The 15,211-nt window shown below is 37.4% G+C and overlaps 1 protein-coding gene across 1 annotated transcript in view; it reads left to right on the top strand.

Annotated features, from left to right (window-relative positions):
• LOC150090239 (telomerase-binding protein EST1A-like) overlaps window positions 1-15,211 on the top strand; it is a 311,345-nt gene that overhangs the window by 212,398 nt on the left and 83,736 nt on the right. Inside the window, exon 17 of the mRNA XM_090390224.1 lies at window positions 8,942-9,095. Coding sequence (XP_090246350.1) covers window positions 8,942-9,095 — 154 coding nt within the window. The remainder of the gene's footprint in view (window positions 1-8,941; window positions 9,096-15,211) is intronic.

Below are 15,211 nucleotides of genomic sequence, written 5' to 3'. Positions count from 1 at the left end.
ACTAGGGGCCATAATTTCAAGTTATATGTGGGGGGAGGAGATGTTTAGACTGGATTGCAAGAAGTTTATTTTAGCCAGCGGGTTATAAATTACTGGAAAAAGTTACATACATGGTGGTGGCTGACAGTTTGGGGAAGTTCAAAGGACAACTGGATAATTACCTGTGGCAGGAGGGAAACTCATAGGTTGTCTATTTCCTTTTCTCTTATTAATTATTATTATTTTATTTTTTTATTTTTATTCATTTATTTATTTTTTTTATTCATTTATTTTTATTTTTATTATTGTTATTATTATTTATTTTTATTTTTTTTTTTTGCTAGTGCAGCAGAAGCCATAGGATTCCTTGCACCGTGTGGCCATTGTTAATACTAATACTAATTAAGTTCTGCAAATTGTAGCACCTGGAGACTAGGCACCTGCAAGGTGGTCTGATTGAAGTGTATAGGGCTTTGAATGGTTTGAGCAAGCTCAATGCTGATGGGAGTCTTCCTCTTGCTCAGATTCTGCACCTGAGGGGACATAAATTCAAATTGAGGAAAGACGGTTGTAGAATAGATGTGCGAAAATTTGCCTTTAGCCAGCAGGTGGTTGTTTGCTGGAACAAACTTCCATCTGTTGTAATGGAAGTTGACAGCTTAAATAAAATCAATGCTGAACTAGACAAACTTTTGGAGTGAATGGATGGGGAAATGGGAAGGTTTGATTTCTTGCATTATATGCATCTACTAATGTTAATATGGTCGTGTCACATTGTTGTTGTTGTTGTTATTTTGGTTTTTAGGAGCATTAGCAACTAAGGCCATATTGCTCCGGGATATGCGGTGGTCATTCCCTGACCTTTCCGCATCTTCCATATTTGGTGGTGAGGGGCTCGAACCCCAGTCTAATCAAGAAGCGTGTGCTACGCACTGCTGCTCCTTCCTACCTGGCTACGGAGGCGCCTATGTCATATTGTACAGTGTCCCAAATCCTCTGAGCAAACAGACTGCTAGAACGGCTCATGGAGTTCAGTCAAAGATATACAAGAATTCTCCAGAAAGGAGGACAAAGACGATTATCCTGCTGTAAAAAGGCCATATCTAGATACTGCATACAGGTTTGGAAACTTAATTTTAGGAAGGACATAGATCTGGAAATTAGTAACAAAATAAGCACTTCAGCCATCTTAGAACATAGATGTGTTGGAAAGGGTTACAGAGAATAGAAATTAGATTAATTTGGTGTACAAAAAAATATCCTTACCACCAAAGACTGGGGTTATGTAAATTGAAGTCTGTGGAAACCAGGCATCTGCATGGTGATCTAATTGAATTGTATAAGACTCTAAAAAGGTTAAGCAAATTAAATGTTGATGGCATCTTTACTCTTTCTCAGATGACAAACACAAGAGACATAAATTGTTGGATGCAGTGAAATTGGTAATTCCAACTGGTTGTTCCAAGGGAAAAAATGGTGCTGTAGTCTAGAAATCTTCAAGCTTAAGGTGTCCAGAAAGCATAAGGGAGGTAGAATATTTTGTGTAGTCAATTTAGAGATAAGATTTTAGATTTAACAGACTTATCTAACTTCCTACTTCCCACTCTTGTAGAATTATCTGATGATCATCATTTAAGGAGCTACTGTTGGATATTCAGAGAGTTCTGTGGTAATCTACTATGTAGTTTTGGTGGTGTTTTAGTCTGTCAGATTGTAGTGTATTCTTGTTTTCTAATTTGCTCCTGTACACCTTTCAAGTTTTTTTAAAATGTTAAAGTTAATAAGTTTCTAAAATGTTACAGTTATACAGTTGTTTTTTCCAGTAATTTTGGCAGAATCTTTTAAATCATAAGTAAGGATTCCCTTGCTGTAGAACTTTATTTAGTACATTAATCAGTATAATTCAAATTTATTTTTAAAAGGGCATAAGTATAATAAGTGTAATGCCCTTTTCCCTTTTTACTAAATTAAGAGAGTACATTAACCTGTGCATGGGTCCTTTAAGAAATAGAGCTGAAATAGTTTCAAAAACCTTTCAACTAAAGTGTTTTCTTTGATTTTCCTATGAAAATTCCGGAAATCTTAGTTATATACAAAAAGTAAAAATGTAGGCCCAAGTTCAGATTATTATCAGTAATTATATACACATGCTGAAGAACATAAATTTAAAATTAGCACATATCTCTTGTCCAATTATTGAAGCACATGCTATTTATGCTTTGCAGCAGCATATCCAGTTGTTGCACTCTGTTTCTTCACGTGCTAGTGTACAATTATTGAAGCGTGTGATTGTTTTCAATTGACATATTTTTTTCACTAAGAGTCAAAGATAATAAAGATGATGATATTCAAAACTCCCAAATAAGATAGAATAAAAAACGTATCTAAAGTGCTGCAGAGGTGTTTTATTTTCAAAAATACTTTGAAATATGTTTTTAATTTAAAAAATGGATTTTTAACATTTGTTATTCATAACAGATTGAAAGTAAAGGCGCCATCAAAAAGTGAACAATTACGGATTAAAAGTTGTTACAGAACTCATTGTGTTCACTGTATTGCATAATTCAATTAGGTTTCCATGTGTGGTAATATTATTAATAGTAAATTTACTGTAATTATTTTTTTTTTAAGTACTTATATCCTCAAGCCTAAAAGTATCTTGATAAATCATATATTGTAGTTAGGCATTTAATTATGGTTATAAGTAAGATTACTAAGAATTGAATAAATGGCAGAAGACAGTGAATAATTGTCTGGCAGCTTGTCAGGACTGTGGTCTGTTGGCCAATGCAAGCTCTCCGTTTTACAGTTCTTTGACATGATAGTGATGCTTTTTTATGTGTCAGCACATAAGAATTTTTGTTGGTATCATTCATTATGGTTCATTATCATTCATGGTATAGTTTACAGTAGGCCCTCATTATAACACGGTTCACTTTACACTAATTCGCTATAACACTATTCTTATATTATAACCTGTATCTGATTATAACGCTGTCACAAATCACTATAACGCTCTTTTACAGATTGCATTTTTGACATATTTAACGAAATTGTTTCATTTGATGGAGTTGATAGCTTAAAAATTAATAGCAAAACAGCATTAAAACGCTTCCCAAGCTGACCTGAGAAATTTTCCCGTGCTCAGTGAAATTTTCTCGCACGCTAATTTAATTGCAGTATAGTGACTTATTACATCGTTCCAAGATCAGCATTTTAAAAAATTATCAAGTATATTGCTTGTAATATTTGCATTATATGCATTTATCCGAAGTCTAGTCATCACTCAGTACAGCATTAGACATCGTTCGTAACAGACAGTTTACTCGAACATTGTATCATAATTAATGCAACCAACGCAGTTACATTTTCGAAGAGTTAATAATGGCAGATAAGAATGAAAAGGCAACAGTGTCTGGACGCAGTACGAAGACTACAAATGTAAGAAAAAGACTGGATTTGAAAATTAAATTTGGTGTTTTGAAGCAAATCAATTCCGGACAATGACAAGCGGATGTGTGCCATAATTTAGGACTGGCAAGTTTAACTGTAAGAACAATTATAAAAAATAAAGAATAAATTTTACAGCGGGAAAGACAGCTGTTCCACTGCGAGCAACTAGGGCTAGGCTGGCTATCAGGATTGAAATGGAGAGACTTTAACTAATTTTAAGATCCAATGCATAATTCAGTTAAGTTAAATATTATAAAAATATTATAAAAGAGAGAGAGATTAGCCTATATGATGATCTGAAGAAAACTCACCTTAAAAAAAAAAAAAAAAAAATGTGGAACCATTTAAAACTAGTAAGGGCTGGTTGAATAGATTTAAAATCCAGGGAGAAGCCACAAGTGCAGATTAAGGAGCCAAAACTTTCAAAAAAAGAACTTGTTAAAATTATTGAAGAGGGGTATTATGTGTTATACTTCTCAACAAGTTTTTAACATAGATGAAGCAGGACTTTTTTTGGAAACAAATGCCTAAAAGAAGTTTCATGTTGAAAGAAGAAAAAAACATGCCAGGTTTCAAAGCGGTGAAGGATCAGTTGACTTTATTGTTGGGTGGTAACGATGCGGGCGATTTAAAATTAAAATCCCTTTTAGTTTACCAGGAAGAGGGCCAAAGTACAACCCAAAATCGACACATTTTTCATGATTAAATTCATCAATTAAATTCATGATTTTAATTGGAATTTTAAGTTTTATTTTGATACGTAAGTAGTTACCATATAAGTATATACGTATGTAATGCAGAATATTTTGTATGTACAAATATTTGAATATTAAATATTTTGACCGACATTTGTGCATCTATTCACTACCGTTTATTATTGATTAGGAAATATCCTATGGCACCGACCGCAACTCACAAATATATATGTTCCCTTATGGGAATGCGGCACTTGCTTAGCACGGCTTCACTTAGCTCTCTGTTTTTCCAGAACAAATTATCAGCATTAAGTGGGGTCACCTGTATATCATTTCGATGGAACATTTAGGAAAGAAAAAAAATTTAATCCCATTGAGTATCCCACCTTCTGTCTGAAGGGGGAAAGAGATGGTCATCAGTGAATTCCATCTTTGTTGTTATCCAACTGGAAAAGAGATAGTGTTTCCTTTTTACAACAAAATTGATCAGTTGAAGTATCGTTATAGCGAGAAATAAATTGATAAATCAAGTGATGAATCAATTGTTACAACTAATGAAGTATCATTATAGTGTTTTGCTAAATTAAAATGAAATTTTACCAAACTGCTTAATTTTGCAATACCCAGATCCAAGAAAACTTGATGAGAGCCTAGCAATGTGGGAAAAAAAGGGGGGGGGGTGATCTATCTTTCCTGCTTGTACTTCCTCGGGTATTCTTTACATTCATCATGTTCCACAGGTCACACAGTCAGAAGAGAGATGTCATGTTTCATTTCTAAGGAAATTTTTGAGTCTTTTTTTTTTTTTTTGAAAAAGAAACATCTAGACCTGTTAAAGCAAGGTCAACTGATTCTGCGTGATGCTTTCTGTCACAGAGCATGTATGATGATCGATTTGTTGCAGAAATGACCAGGACATTTTACTCAACCTTTCTTACAGTCCAGATCTTGGTCCCCAAGATTTTTATGTGTTCGTGAGGGAGAATGAGATTGTTTCACTCTAGATGAACTCATTATTAGCATTAGTAGAGGCATATGATGCAAGGAAACAAGCTTATATAGCATCAGCAAAAAAAAAAAAAAAAAAAAAAAAAACCAGAAAAACCCAAAAAAATCCATTCACTCCAAATGTTTGTCTAGTTCTGCCTTAAACTTATTTAAGTTGTTGATCTTCACTTTGTTCCTACTCAGTTTGTTCCTACTATCAACCACCCACTGGCTAAAGGCAAATTTCCACACATCTATTCTACAATTGTCTTTCTTCAATTTGAATTTATGCCTTCTCGGGTGATTATTCTGAGCAAGAGGTAGAATCCTATTAGCATTAAGCTTGCTCAAACCATTCAAGGCTTTATACACCTCATTTAGATCACCTTGCAGGTGCCTCATCTCCAGAAGCTGCAATTTGCAGGACTTAAGCCTTTCTTGGTAACATCAACCCTTAGTTCCACTTACCAATCTTGTTGCCATTCTCTGTACTCAGTCCAGCAACTCTAGATCTTTCCTAAAATGAGACCTCCAGACCTGTATACAGTACTCAAGGTGTGGCCTGACCATTAACTTATACAAAGGGTACTAGGAAAGTTTTGCAATACAGCTTTGTTTATTTAATTTTTTTCAAAGTAATTTCCTCTACATTCACTACATCTCTCCATCCTCCAAAACCAATCTTTAAACCAGTTCTGCCAAGTTTCACTAGGGAGTAAAGCACACTCGTTGTCCCAAGCCCGTAGAAGGTCCTCATCACTGGAAAACCGCCTCCCTTTTAGCTTCATTTTCACATGCGGGAACGGTGCAAAGTCGCAGGGAGCAAGGTCTGGACTGTAGGGAGGGTGCTCGAGAAGTTTCAGTCCTGTCGTGGTTAAATATTCGGTGCAGGCTTTGGCACAGTGAGCTGGAGCATTTTCGTGATGGAGGTACCAGGTGTCCATTCTTGACTTTGGCCGCAGGTTCTTCATAGATCCAATGACTTTAGGCAGGCATTGTTCAGTATACCACTTAGCTGTGACTGTCTTCTGCATGTGCAAAACAACACGTTCCACAATTCCACTCGATTTTAAAAATACAGCTATCATTTTCTTCTTTACAGATCGGGATTTTCTGACAATTACGGGTGTGTCGTCATCATCAAAGACACAAACTTTGTTTTCAGCCTTGGTCGGCAGATCGTAATAGTACAGCCAAGTCTCGTCACCTGTCACGATGTTGTTCACATACCGAGATTGTCCCTTGTCAAACTTTTTTAACATCTCCCGGCACCAAGTCACGTCGTGTCAACTGCTCTTCAGTCAGTTGATGCGGCACCCAGAGAGAACAAAGTTTCTTCACGTGCAAATGATCTTGCAGAATCGAACGAATTGCTGGTGCATTTAGGCCCAAAGTATCCTCTATCTGTTGGTAGGTCACTCACCTGTTTTCGTCAAGCATTTTCCTCACAGCAGTAACGTTTTCCTCCGTAACTGACGTTCGTGGTCTTCCCGGCCTCTCAGAATCCTCCAGAGTGAAATTTCCCCTTTGGAATTCTCTATACCACCTGAATATCGTTGTACGATGTGGACAATCATCATCTATCACAAGAGTCATTTCTTCTAAGCACTGGTCTATGGTTAAACCACGCACAAAATTATACCGCAAAACTGTCCTTATTTCATTTCGTGACCACGATGCCATCGCAAGCACTTTACACTCTCACTACTAATGAATAACTGAGCCCATCGACTTGGCGTGGCGGCTACTATGCACGTATGAACATGTCTCAACATGCAGCAACAAGCAGCTTCCTGTGATTCATTGTTGCGTCATATTGCAAAACTTTCCTAGTACCCTTTTTACAAGGGGACAATTGCCCTCTTATCCCTGCTAGCAAAATTCCTCTGAATGTTTGGGAAACACTGGTTTCGAGGGTACAAATTGCAAAGCTTGTGGTAGGGGAAAGGACTGTGAAGGTACATTCTTGATGGTAAGTTAGAAGAGAACTGGGAAATATAAATATAAAATCGTTTATGATGATTTTATTTCTTTCCTGTACTTTTCCCTCTTTTCTTTCTTGGTGGGGGAATGGGATGAAAGGGTGGGTAGATCTGAGTAAAATTTCAAAATGTCTGTTGAAAGAAATGCCTTTTTAGTACAGAAAGGAATTTCAGTATATTAATGAATATTAGTATTAGTCATATAGTGCAGTGTAGTCACAAGCTTTTGCTACACCAGCCAAATAATAAAAATTAATAATAAACAAGAAAATGAATTACTTGTTCTTGATTATTAAATTAAACAAACACATTCACTGTTCTCAGGAAATGTGTTTGTGTGTGTATGTTTGTTACAAAGTGTGAGAAATTAGGTGCAATATCAGCATTCTGATAGGCATTTATGAGAACTTGAAGAACAGGATGGATACTCTTTAAGGAATTGAAATGGGGCCCATCAAGCTCTTGGCTGCCCAAATCAACACCGGACTCAACAGCAAATTCTATATTGGAAGCATTCAGGGAAGTAATCGTAGACGCTACTAGGTTTTTCATATCAACTAAGAAACACTGATCCAGGCTTAGGCCTAAATGGATGTCTGATGAGACTTGTGGCAGAGAAAAAAAATGAATGGGATGTATATAAATTATCAGGATGATACAGAAGCCTATGGTAGATAAACTAGTCTGTAATCAGTTCACAAAGGAGATTAAGCAGGTCAAGGCAGATTACAAGAAGTCTCTAGACAGAATGCCGAGAAAAGCAACAGAGACGTATTTACTCACGTTAGCAGTAGAAGGAAGGGGGTTCAATCACATTGGTCCACTTGATGGACCTGTGTGATTCATTGATGTTGATGGTTTAACTGCGAATGATCATGCTCAGGTTGCTGACAAACTGAATAGGTATTTTGCATCTACATTTACACATGGGGAGTTCTTTATGGAGGGGAATTCCAGAAGTTCATCAATATCTAATAGGCCGCTAAATGATTTTGTGATTACCTTGCTCTTGTTGAAGTTTAACATAAAGGTACCTGAGGTGGTGGGATCTATCCAATTATATTAAGGAAGATAGCAAAGGAGGTAAGCAAATCCTTAGCCATAATTATGAGAGCATATTTGGATTCAGGAGAGATCCTTATGGACTGGTGATTTGCAAATGTATCCCCAATTCACAAAGGAGGATCGAGGGGTGACATGGTAACTTCTGTTTCCATGAAATAATAGAGTTTCTGGTTAAAGAGGTAATGCAGGATTATCTAGATAGACATGCACTTATATTGCAGTTGCAGCATGGATTTATTAAGGGGCAATCTTGTCCAATCTGTTGGATATTATGATGCAGTTAAAAAAAGGAACTGGATGCAAAAAATAATTTTGATATCATATACTTAGATTCAGGAAAACTTTTAATACTGTTGCACATAAAAATAACTACAATAAATTACCAAAATTAAAGATATTAAAGAAATTAAGCAAAAAATAAAAAACATACTTATTGTTAACCCCAACCTCCTACAATCCTTCAGAACACAATTCACTAGACAGCAAAGTTCTAAGAAAACTATTAATAATAGGTTATTAATAGGCTCCTTAAAAAGAGAATAATGCATATGAAAATTTTGCCTATTCTTCTTCTTCTGTGTGCTATTCTGCAACATTAGTTTTAATTTCTGTCTGTGTATTGCTGACTGTTTTACATTTAATATGAAATTGTATCCTTGAATGAAAGTCGATTGTATTAGACTTAAGTCACACAATTTATATAGTAAAATATTTTTGTGCTATACCTCTTTAATTAATTTAATAACTGTGTACGTATTCTCTATATTACCTATTTGCTAGGCTGTACTACATGAAACTCGCCATAAGCGTCCTACTGTTCTGGAGATAAGACCACGCTATTTAATACCTGATACCAACTGTTTTATTGATTATCTGGATCGAATGAAGGCTGTTGTGGCATCAGCACAGTATCATATTGTAGTTCCGTTAGTTGGTGAGTAATTGTTTAAATAAATGCTTTTTAGCTTTATTGAAATTAGAATGCAACTTCTTTCTTTTTTTAATAGTAATTATAATCGTAGCTGCCAACTCTTTGGATTTACTATGAAGAATCCGTCCTTTTGTCTCTTATTTGATCTTTTCTCTGTCTCACTGTTGTATTAGAGTTAATGGATTCACTTGTTAAAGAAGTGATGCAGGATCACCTAGACAAGACTGCAGTAATAGTTCAGACACAGCATGGGTTTATTAAGGGGAAGCCTTGTCTGACCAATTTGATTGGATACTACGATGTGGTCACAAAGGCACTGGATGCAAAAAATAATTTTGATATCACATACTTGGATTTCAGTAAAGCTTTTGATACTGTTGCACATGGAAGACTGCTGTACAAATTGGAGAAGTAAGGCATTAAGGGTAAATTGCTACAATGGATAAAGGGATGGTTGAGTGGGAGATGACAGAGAGTGGTAATCAATGGACACTGCTCTTCGTGGACAAATGTTATTAGTGGTGTCCCCCAGGGGTAGGTGCTGGGCCAATTGTTGTTTTTATTAATGATATTGATGAAGGTATATCAGGCTTAATGTCCAAATTTGAAGATGATGCAAAGGTTGGCAGGGTTGCTAATGATAGTGAAGACAGCATGCTACTGCAATAGGATCTAGAAAAGTTAGGTAGATGGATTGAGAAGTGGGAACTGAAGTTTAATATTGACAAATGGTTAGTCAATATTAAACTGCATATGGTTAGTAGTAACCCAAGAGAAACGTACAAACTGTGTGATACATTTCTCTTGGATTACACTACACTCGGGCGCCTTCGTAGCCAGGTGGGAAGGAGCAGCAGTGCGTAGCACACGCTTCTTGATTAGACCGGGGTTCGAGCCCGTCACCACCAAATACAGAGGATGCAGAAAGGTCAGGGAATGACCACTGCATATCTCGGAGCAATATGGCCTTAGTTGCTAATGCTCCTAAAAATCAAATAAGAAACAAACAACAACAAACACTACACTCAGGGAGGTGGAGAATGAAAAGACCTGGGGGTAATTGTGCAGTCAGATATGAAGTTCTCTGAGCAGTGCAGACGGGCTGCCAGAGCAGGTCATGGAGTTTTGTCAACGATATATATAGGAATTTTGCTAGCAGAGACAAGGAGGTGATTATATCTTTATATAAGGCAGTGGTCAGGCCACAACTTGAACACTGCGTACAAGTCTGGAGGTCTCATTTTAGATTTGGATGTAAATAAAATAAATTAAATAAATTTTCTGTTTATACTCCGGCACGACAACCAAGTCAGTAGAGTTTACAATAAATCGTCAATACAAATATTTATCGTATTTAGTAGTCACGGGCGTGAACCCCGGTCCATTCAAGGAACGCGTGCTATGCACTCTCGCTCCTGACCACTGGGCTACGTCAGGCCTTGTAGAGTTGCTAGAATGAATTTAAGCCTCTCCCTTATCAGGAGAGGCTTAAATTCTGTAGGTTGCAGCATCTGGAGACTAGGCAACTGCAAGGTGATCTGATTGAGGCGAATAAGGCCTTAATTGGTTTGAGCAGGCTCATTGCTGATGGGATACTTCCGCTTGCTCAGATTAAAAACCTGAGGGGGCATAGATTCAAATTGAGGAAAGACAGTTGTAGAATAGAAGTGTGGAAGTTTGCCTTTAGTCAGCACATAGTTGATTGCTGGAACAGACTTCCATCTGTTGTTGTGGAAGTTGATAGCTTAAATAAATTTAAGGCTGAACTAGATAAACATTTGGAGTTACTGGTGAAATGGGAAGTTTTTTTTTTTTTTTTTTTTTTGCTGATACTCTATAATCTTGCTCTCTTGCATCATATGCCTCAACTAATGCTAATGCTAGTACCATAGAGTATCTTTGTATTCTTCTTTTCACAAAAAATAAATTGGTTAAAATTAGAATTAAAAAAATAAAAATAAAAAATTGTTAACTTTTTTCTTAATTTCATTAAGAAAAAAAAGTTGCGAGTACTGCATGATGAATGGAAATACCTGACAAAAGATTGCATAATTCTCCATATATATATATATATATATATTTAAGGCTGAACTAGATAAACATTTGGAGTTACTGGTGAAATGGGAAGTTTTTTTTTTTTTTTTGCTGATGCTCTATAATCTTGCTCTCTTGCATCATATGCCTCAGCTAATGCTAGTACCATAGAGTATCTTTGTCTTCTTCTTTTTATATATATATATATATATATATATATTACAGGGTGTCTCAAAAATATTGGTACAAATGTTTAGGGGAGGTAGATAACATCTAAAGGAATGTGAATTGCATAGGAACCCATAACTGGAAACGTCACAGGAAAGTAGTAGCAGAGGCACAAGAAACAGAAATGACACAAGACAGTAATTAGTGGCAAAAATTTATTTGACATAATATTAACAATGGAGTACGAGATGGATGCATTTCATGATGTTACAACAGATGCTCGAAGGTTCCACCATGAGAACTTATGCATGCGTGACACCGAGGAAGCATTGATTTGTGGACTCGGTCAAACACACCTGGAGTTTCTTTGACAGTAGCAGCAGCGCAGACGAGTCGCGCCACAAGAACCATTTCCGTCTCCACAGGCAATTCATACACGATAGATTTGAGGGCTCCCACAGAAAGAAATCAAGGCTCAATTAATCAGGTGAGTGTGGGAGCCAGGAAACGGGTCTACCATGGCCAATCCATCGATGCCCAAAACGCCTGTTCAAACGGTCATGAACACACCTTCCATAATGGGCAGGCGCCCCGTCATGTTGAAACCAAATGTTGCTTCTCACATTTGCTGGAACATCGTGAAGTAATCCTGGTAGAATTTGTTCAAGAAAGATCTGATATTTAGCAGAGTTCATGCGGGATGGTAACAGGTATGGGCTGACTAAGCAGTCACCGACCATACCTGTCCACACATTTATTGCGAAGCAATGTTGTGCTGCATGGAGGCGCACATCGTGTGGGCCCTCTGCTAATCCATACACTAGGTGCATGTCTGCCAGCCACAGTTCGTATATCAATGTATGCTCTTTGTGCGGCGACTACTGCTTGAATGAGTAAACCAGAAATTTTCCCTCTCCCGAACTGATGAACAGCGCCGTGTACCGACTTACAGTGACATTTCCGGTTAAGGGTTCCTATGCGATTCACATTCCTTTAGATGTTATTTCCCCCCCCCCCCCTAAACGTTTGTACCAATATTTTTGAGACACTCTGTATATATATATATGTGTATGTGTACAGTTACCACCCTGATGGCCAAGCGAGTGAATTTGAAAGTGTTTTTCTGAAGAGAAGTTGTTAAAGAGATTTCAAAAGGCTTTACTTTCAAAGTTATTTATTTTTTGGCTCTTTTTAAATAAAGAAGGAAGCCTCCTATAAGAAAGGAAAGACACCTTTCTTTTGTATATATAACTACTTTTCTAACACACTAACCACTAACCCTTTATCGCTTGGTCACTGGTGGCACCGCTCCTGCCTCCACATGGTGGGGCTGGTAACCTGGGGGATAAATCAACCCTCGGGGCTAAAAGGAGCAGTAATGGAAACAAATGAATTTCCTCATCTAGAGCCCAAGAGTGCTCAATATGAAAATCATGAAACTGACCATGACTTCTCTACCTCGAAGAGAATGAAAAAAGATGCAGGCAGACAGGAATCACCAGCCTTCCTGATTATCCATTCTCTGTTGGCACAGCCTGTTAGCAAGCTCTCCCCTTTCATGATACAATGATGCCTGGAACATGCAGCAGCATCACCAAAAATGGTGAAACGTCTCCAATCCGGGGACTTGCTAATAGAGACTTCTCTCCCAAGACACTCTGAACAACTATTAAAACTCCCACTTTAAGCGGAATTCCAATACAAGTCTCTCCACATAACACCCTGAATTCATCCAAGGGAGTGATCACTGAGTGGGATCTACTGAACGTTTCTGAAGAAGAAATAGTACAGGAACTAAAGACGCAAAATGTAACTCAAGCAAAAAGAATCATGATACGAAAAGATGGTACTTTAATCCCAACATGTAACATAATTCTAACTTTCAATACACCGAATCTACCAGCATCAGTTAAAGCAGATTACTTAAATTTCCAGGTTCGACCCTTTATCCCAAATCCCCTAAGATGCTACAAATGCCAGAAATTTAGTCACTCCCAGACAGCATGCCGTGGAGTTTCAACATGTCCAAACTGTGGCTCTACATCTCATACCCAGTCAGAATGCAAAGCACAAACTCCGCAGTGTCCTAATTGCAGGGAAGCTATCCAGCATACTCTAAAGAATGTGATCTCTGGAAGATAGGAAAAAAAATACAAAAATATAAGACTGAAAATAAAGTCTCCTATCAAGAAGCTAGGAAACAAATTAAACTAATCATGCCAAATAGCTCTTATGACTCGGCTATCCACTCTCACCAATCAGTAGCATGTCAGACGGAAGTGTTACTCTCTCCAGATAAATCGATCGCAGACTGGGCTCGATCAGTTCTATCGACCCAGCTTACATCAAAGCCAAACACAGTAGATCACAGTATGAATACACCTCTCACAGTTCCAACCAAATCATAACCCATGGTAAAGTAACAGAAAAACTGCAAAAATCAGATCATGTCGAGGTTAATCAACCACCCTCAACATTCAAGCATCCCCTCCAGGATGGATACTGATGATTCGATCACCCAAGACCTTCTTGAATTACATGCAGATGGTGAAATGGAAGATTACAATGATTCAACACGCCCAACTTTCCCAGAAAAGAAAAACCTAAGCTAGATCGTCACAAACAACCCACTTATAAAAAGCAGTCAGATTCATCTCCCTCTTACAAATCCAAATAATGGAACAGATCATCCAATGGAACTGTAGAGGCCTTCGCAGTAACATCGATGATATCCATGAATTGGTTCACCACTACAGACCTCTTGCAATATGCTTGCAGGAAACGAATTTGACTCCTCAGATCACAATCAAAATCAAAAATTATACTATGTTCAGACAAGACAGAGCTGGCACTAACAGTGCTCACGGAGGAGTAGCAATACTCGTGGATTCAAGCATCCCCTCCAGACACATCCATTTACAAACTGCCTTAGAAGCTGTTGCCACTGGCATTGTAAATGGTATTACACTGACACTGGTTTCAATCTATCTTCCACCAAATCATCAATATACTATTCAGGAAATCGAAGATCTTGTTTTGCAGTTACCACCTCCATTTTGTATACTAGGAGATTTTAATGCCCACCATCCAATATGGGGTTCCCCTATATCAGACAGACGAAGGAAGCTTATTGAAATGTTGATAGACAGGCAGAATTTAACTTTACTAAATACTGGCACTCCCACGTATATCCATCTCCCTACAGGTTCAACTTCTGCAATAGACCTTACCATTTGTTCCCCAATCATCTTTCCAAGTATAGATTGGGTAACTCTAAGTGATCCTTTTAGCAGCGACCACTATCCCATAATCTGCAAAATTCAAACATCCTGTTCCTTCCCAACAGAAAATTCAATTAAATGGAAATTTTCAAGAGCTGATTGGACAAAATACAGAATGCACATATCATTTGACAACTACATCATTCAGTCCTGTTCCGACAGTGTTACTGAGCACATCACAAATCAAATTCTGACAGCCGCATCCGCTGCCATTCCTCAATATCAAGTAAGAAATAGACGAAAAACAAATTACTGGTGAAATGAAGACTGCAACCATGCGAAAAAAGAGAAAACCAAAGTGTGGAACCTTTTCCGCAAACACCCAACCGCCTCCAATCTTATTAGTTATAAACGTTTTAGAGCAAAAGCTTGTTACATCAGACGTAAAGCGAAAAAAGAAAATTGGATTAAATTCGCCTCGTACAGTAAGTAAAAATACCGATATCAGATTAATCTGGAGAAAAATAAAATGTTTAAACAGTAAATTCCCTCCTTTATCCACCCCCACTACTGAACTGGAATGGACAGGAGCTTACTGCTCCTACAGAAATAACAAATGCACTGAGGACTGTATTTTCTTAGTTGTCCTCTTCTATCGCCTATGCTCAAACATTTCAAAAACTTAAAACAATTGCA

The sequence above is a fragment of the Mastigoproctus giganteus genome, chromosome 2, assembly GCF_048544385.1.
Source record: "Mastigoproctus giganteus isolate SK-2022 chromosome 2, ASM4854438v1, whole genome shotgun sequence".
Lineage (NCBI taxonomy): Eukaryota > Metazoa > Arthropoda > Arachnida > Uropygi > Thelyphonidae > Mastigoproctus > Mastigoproctus giganteus.
This window is presented reverse-complemented; position numbering and strand designations above follow the sequence as displayed.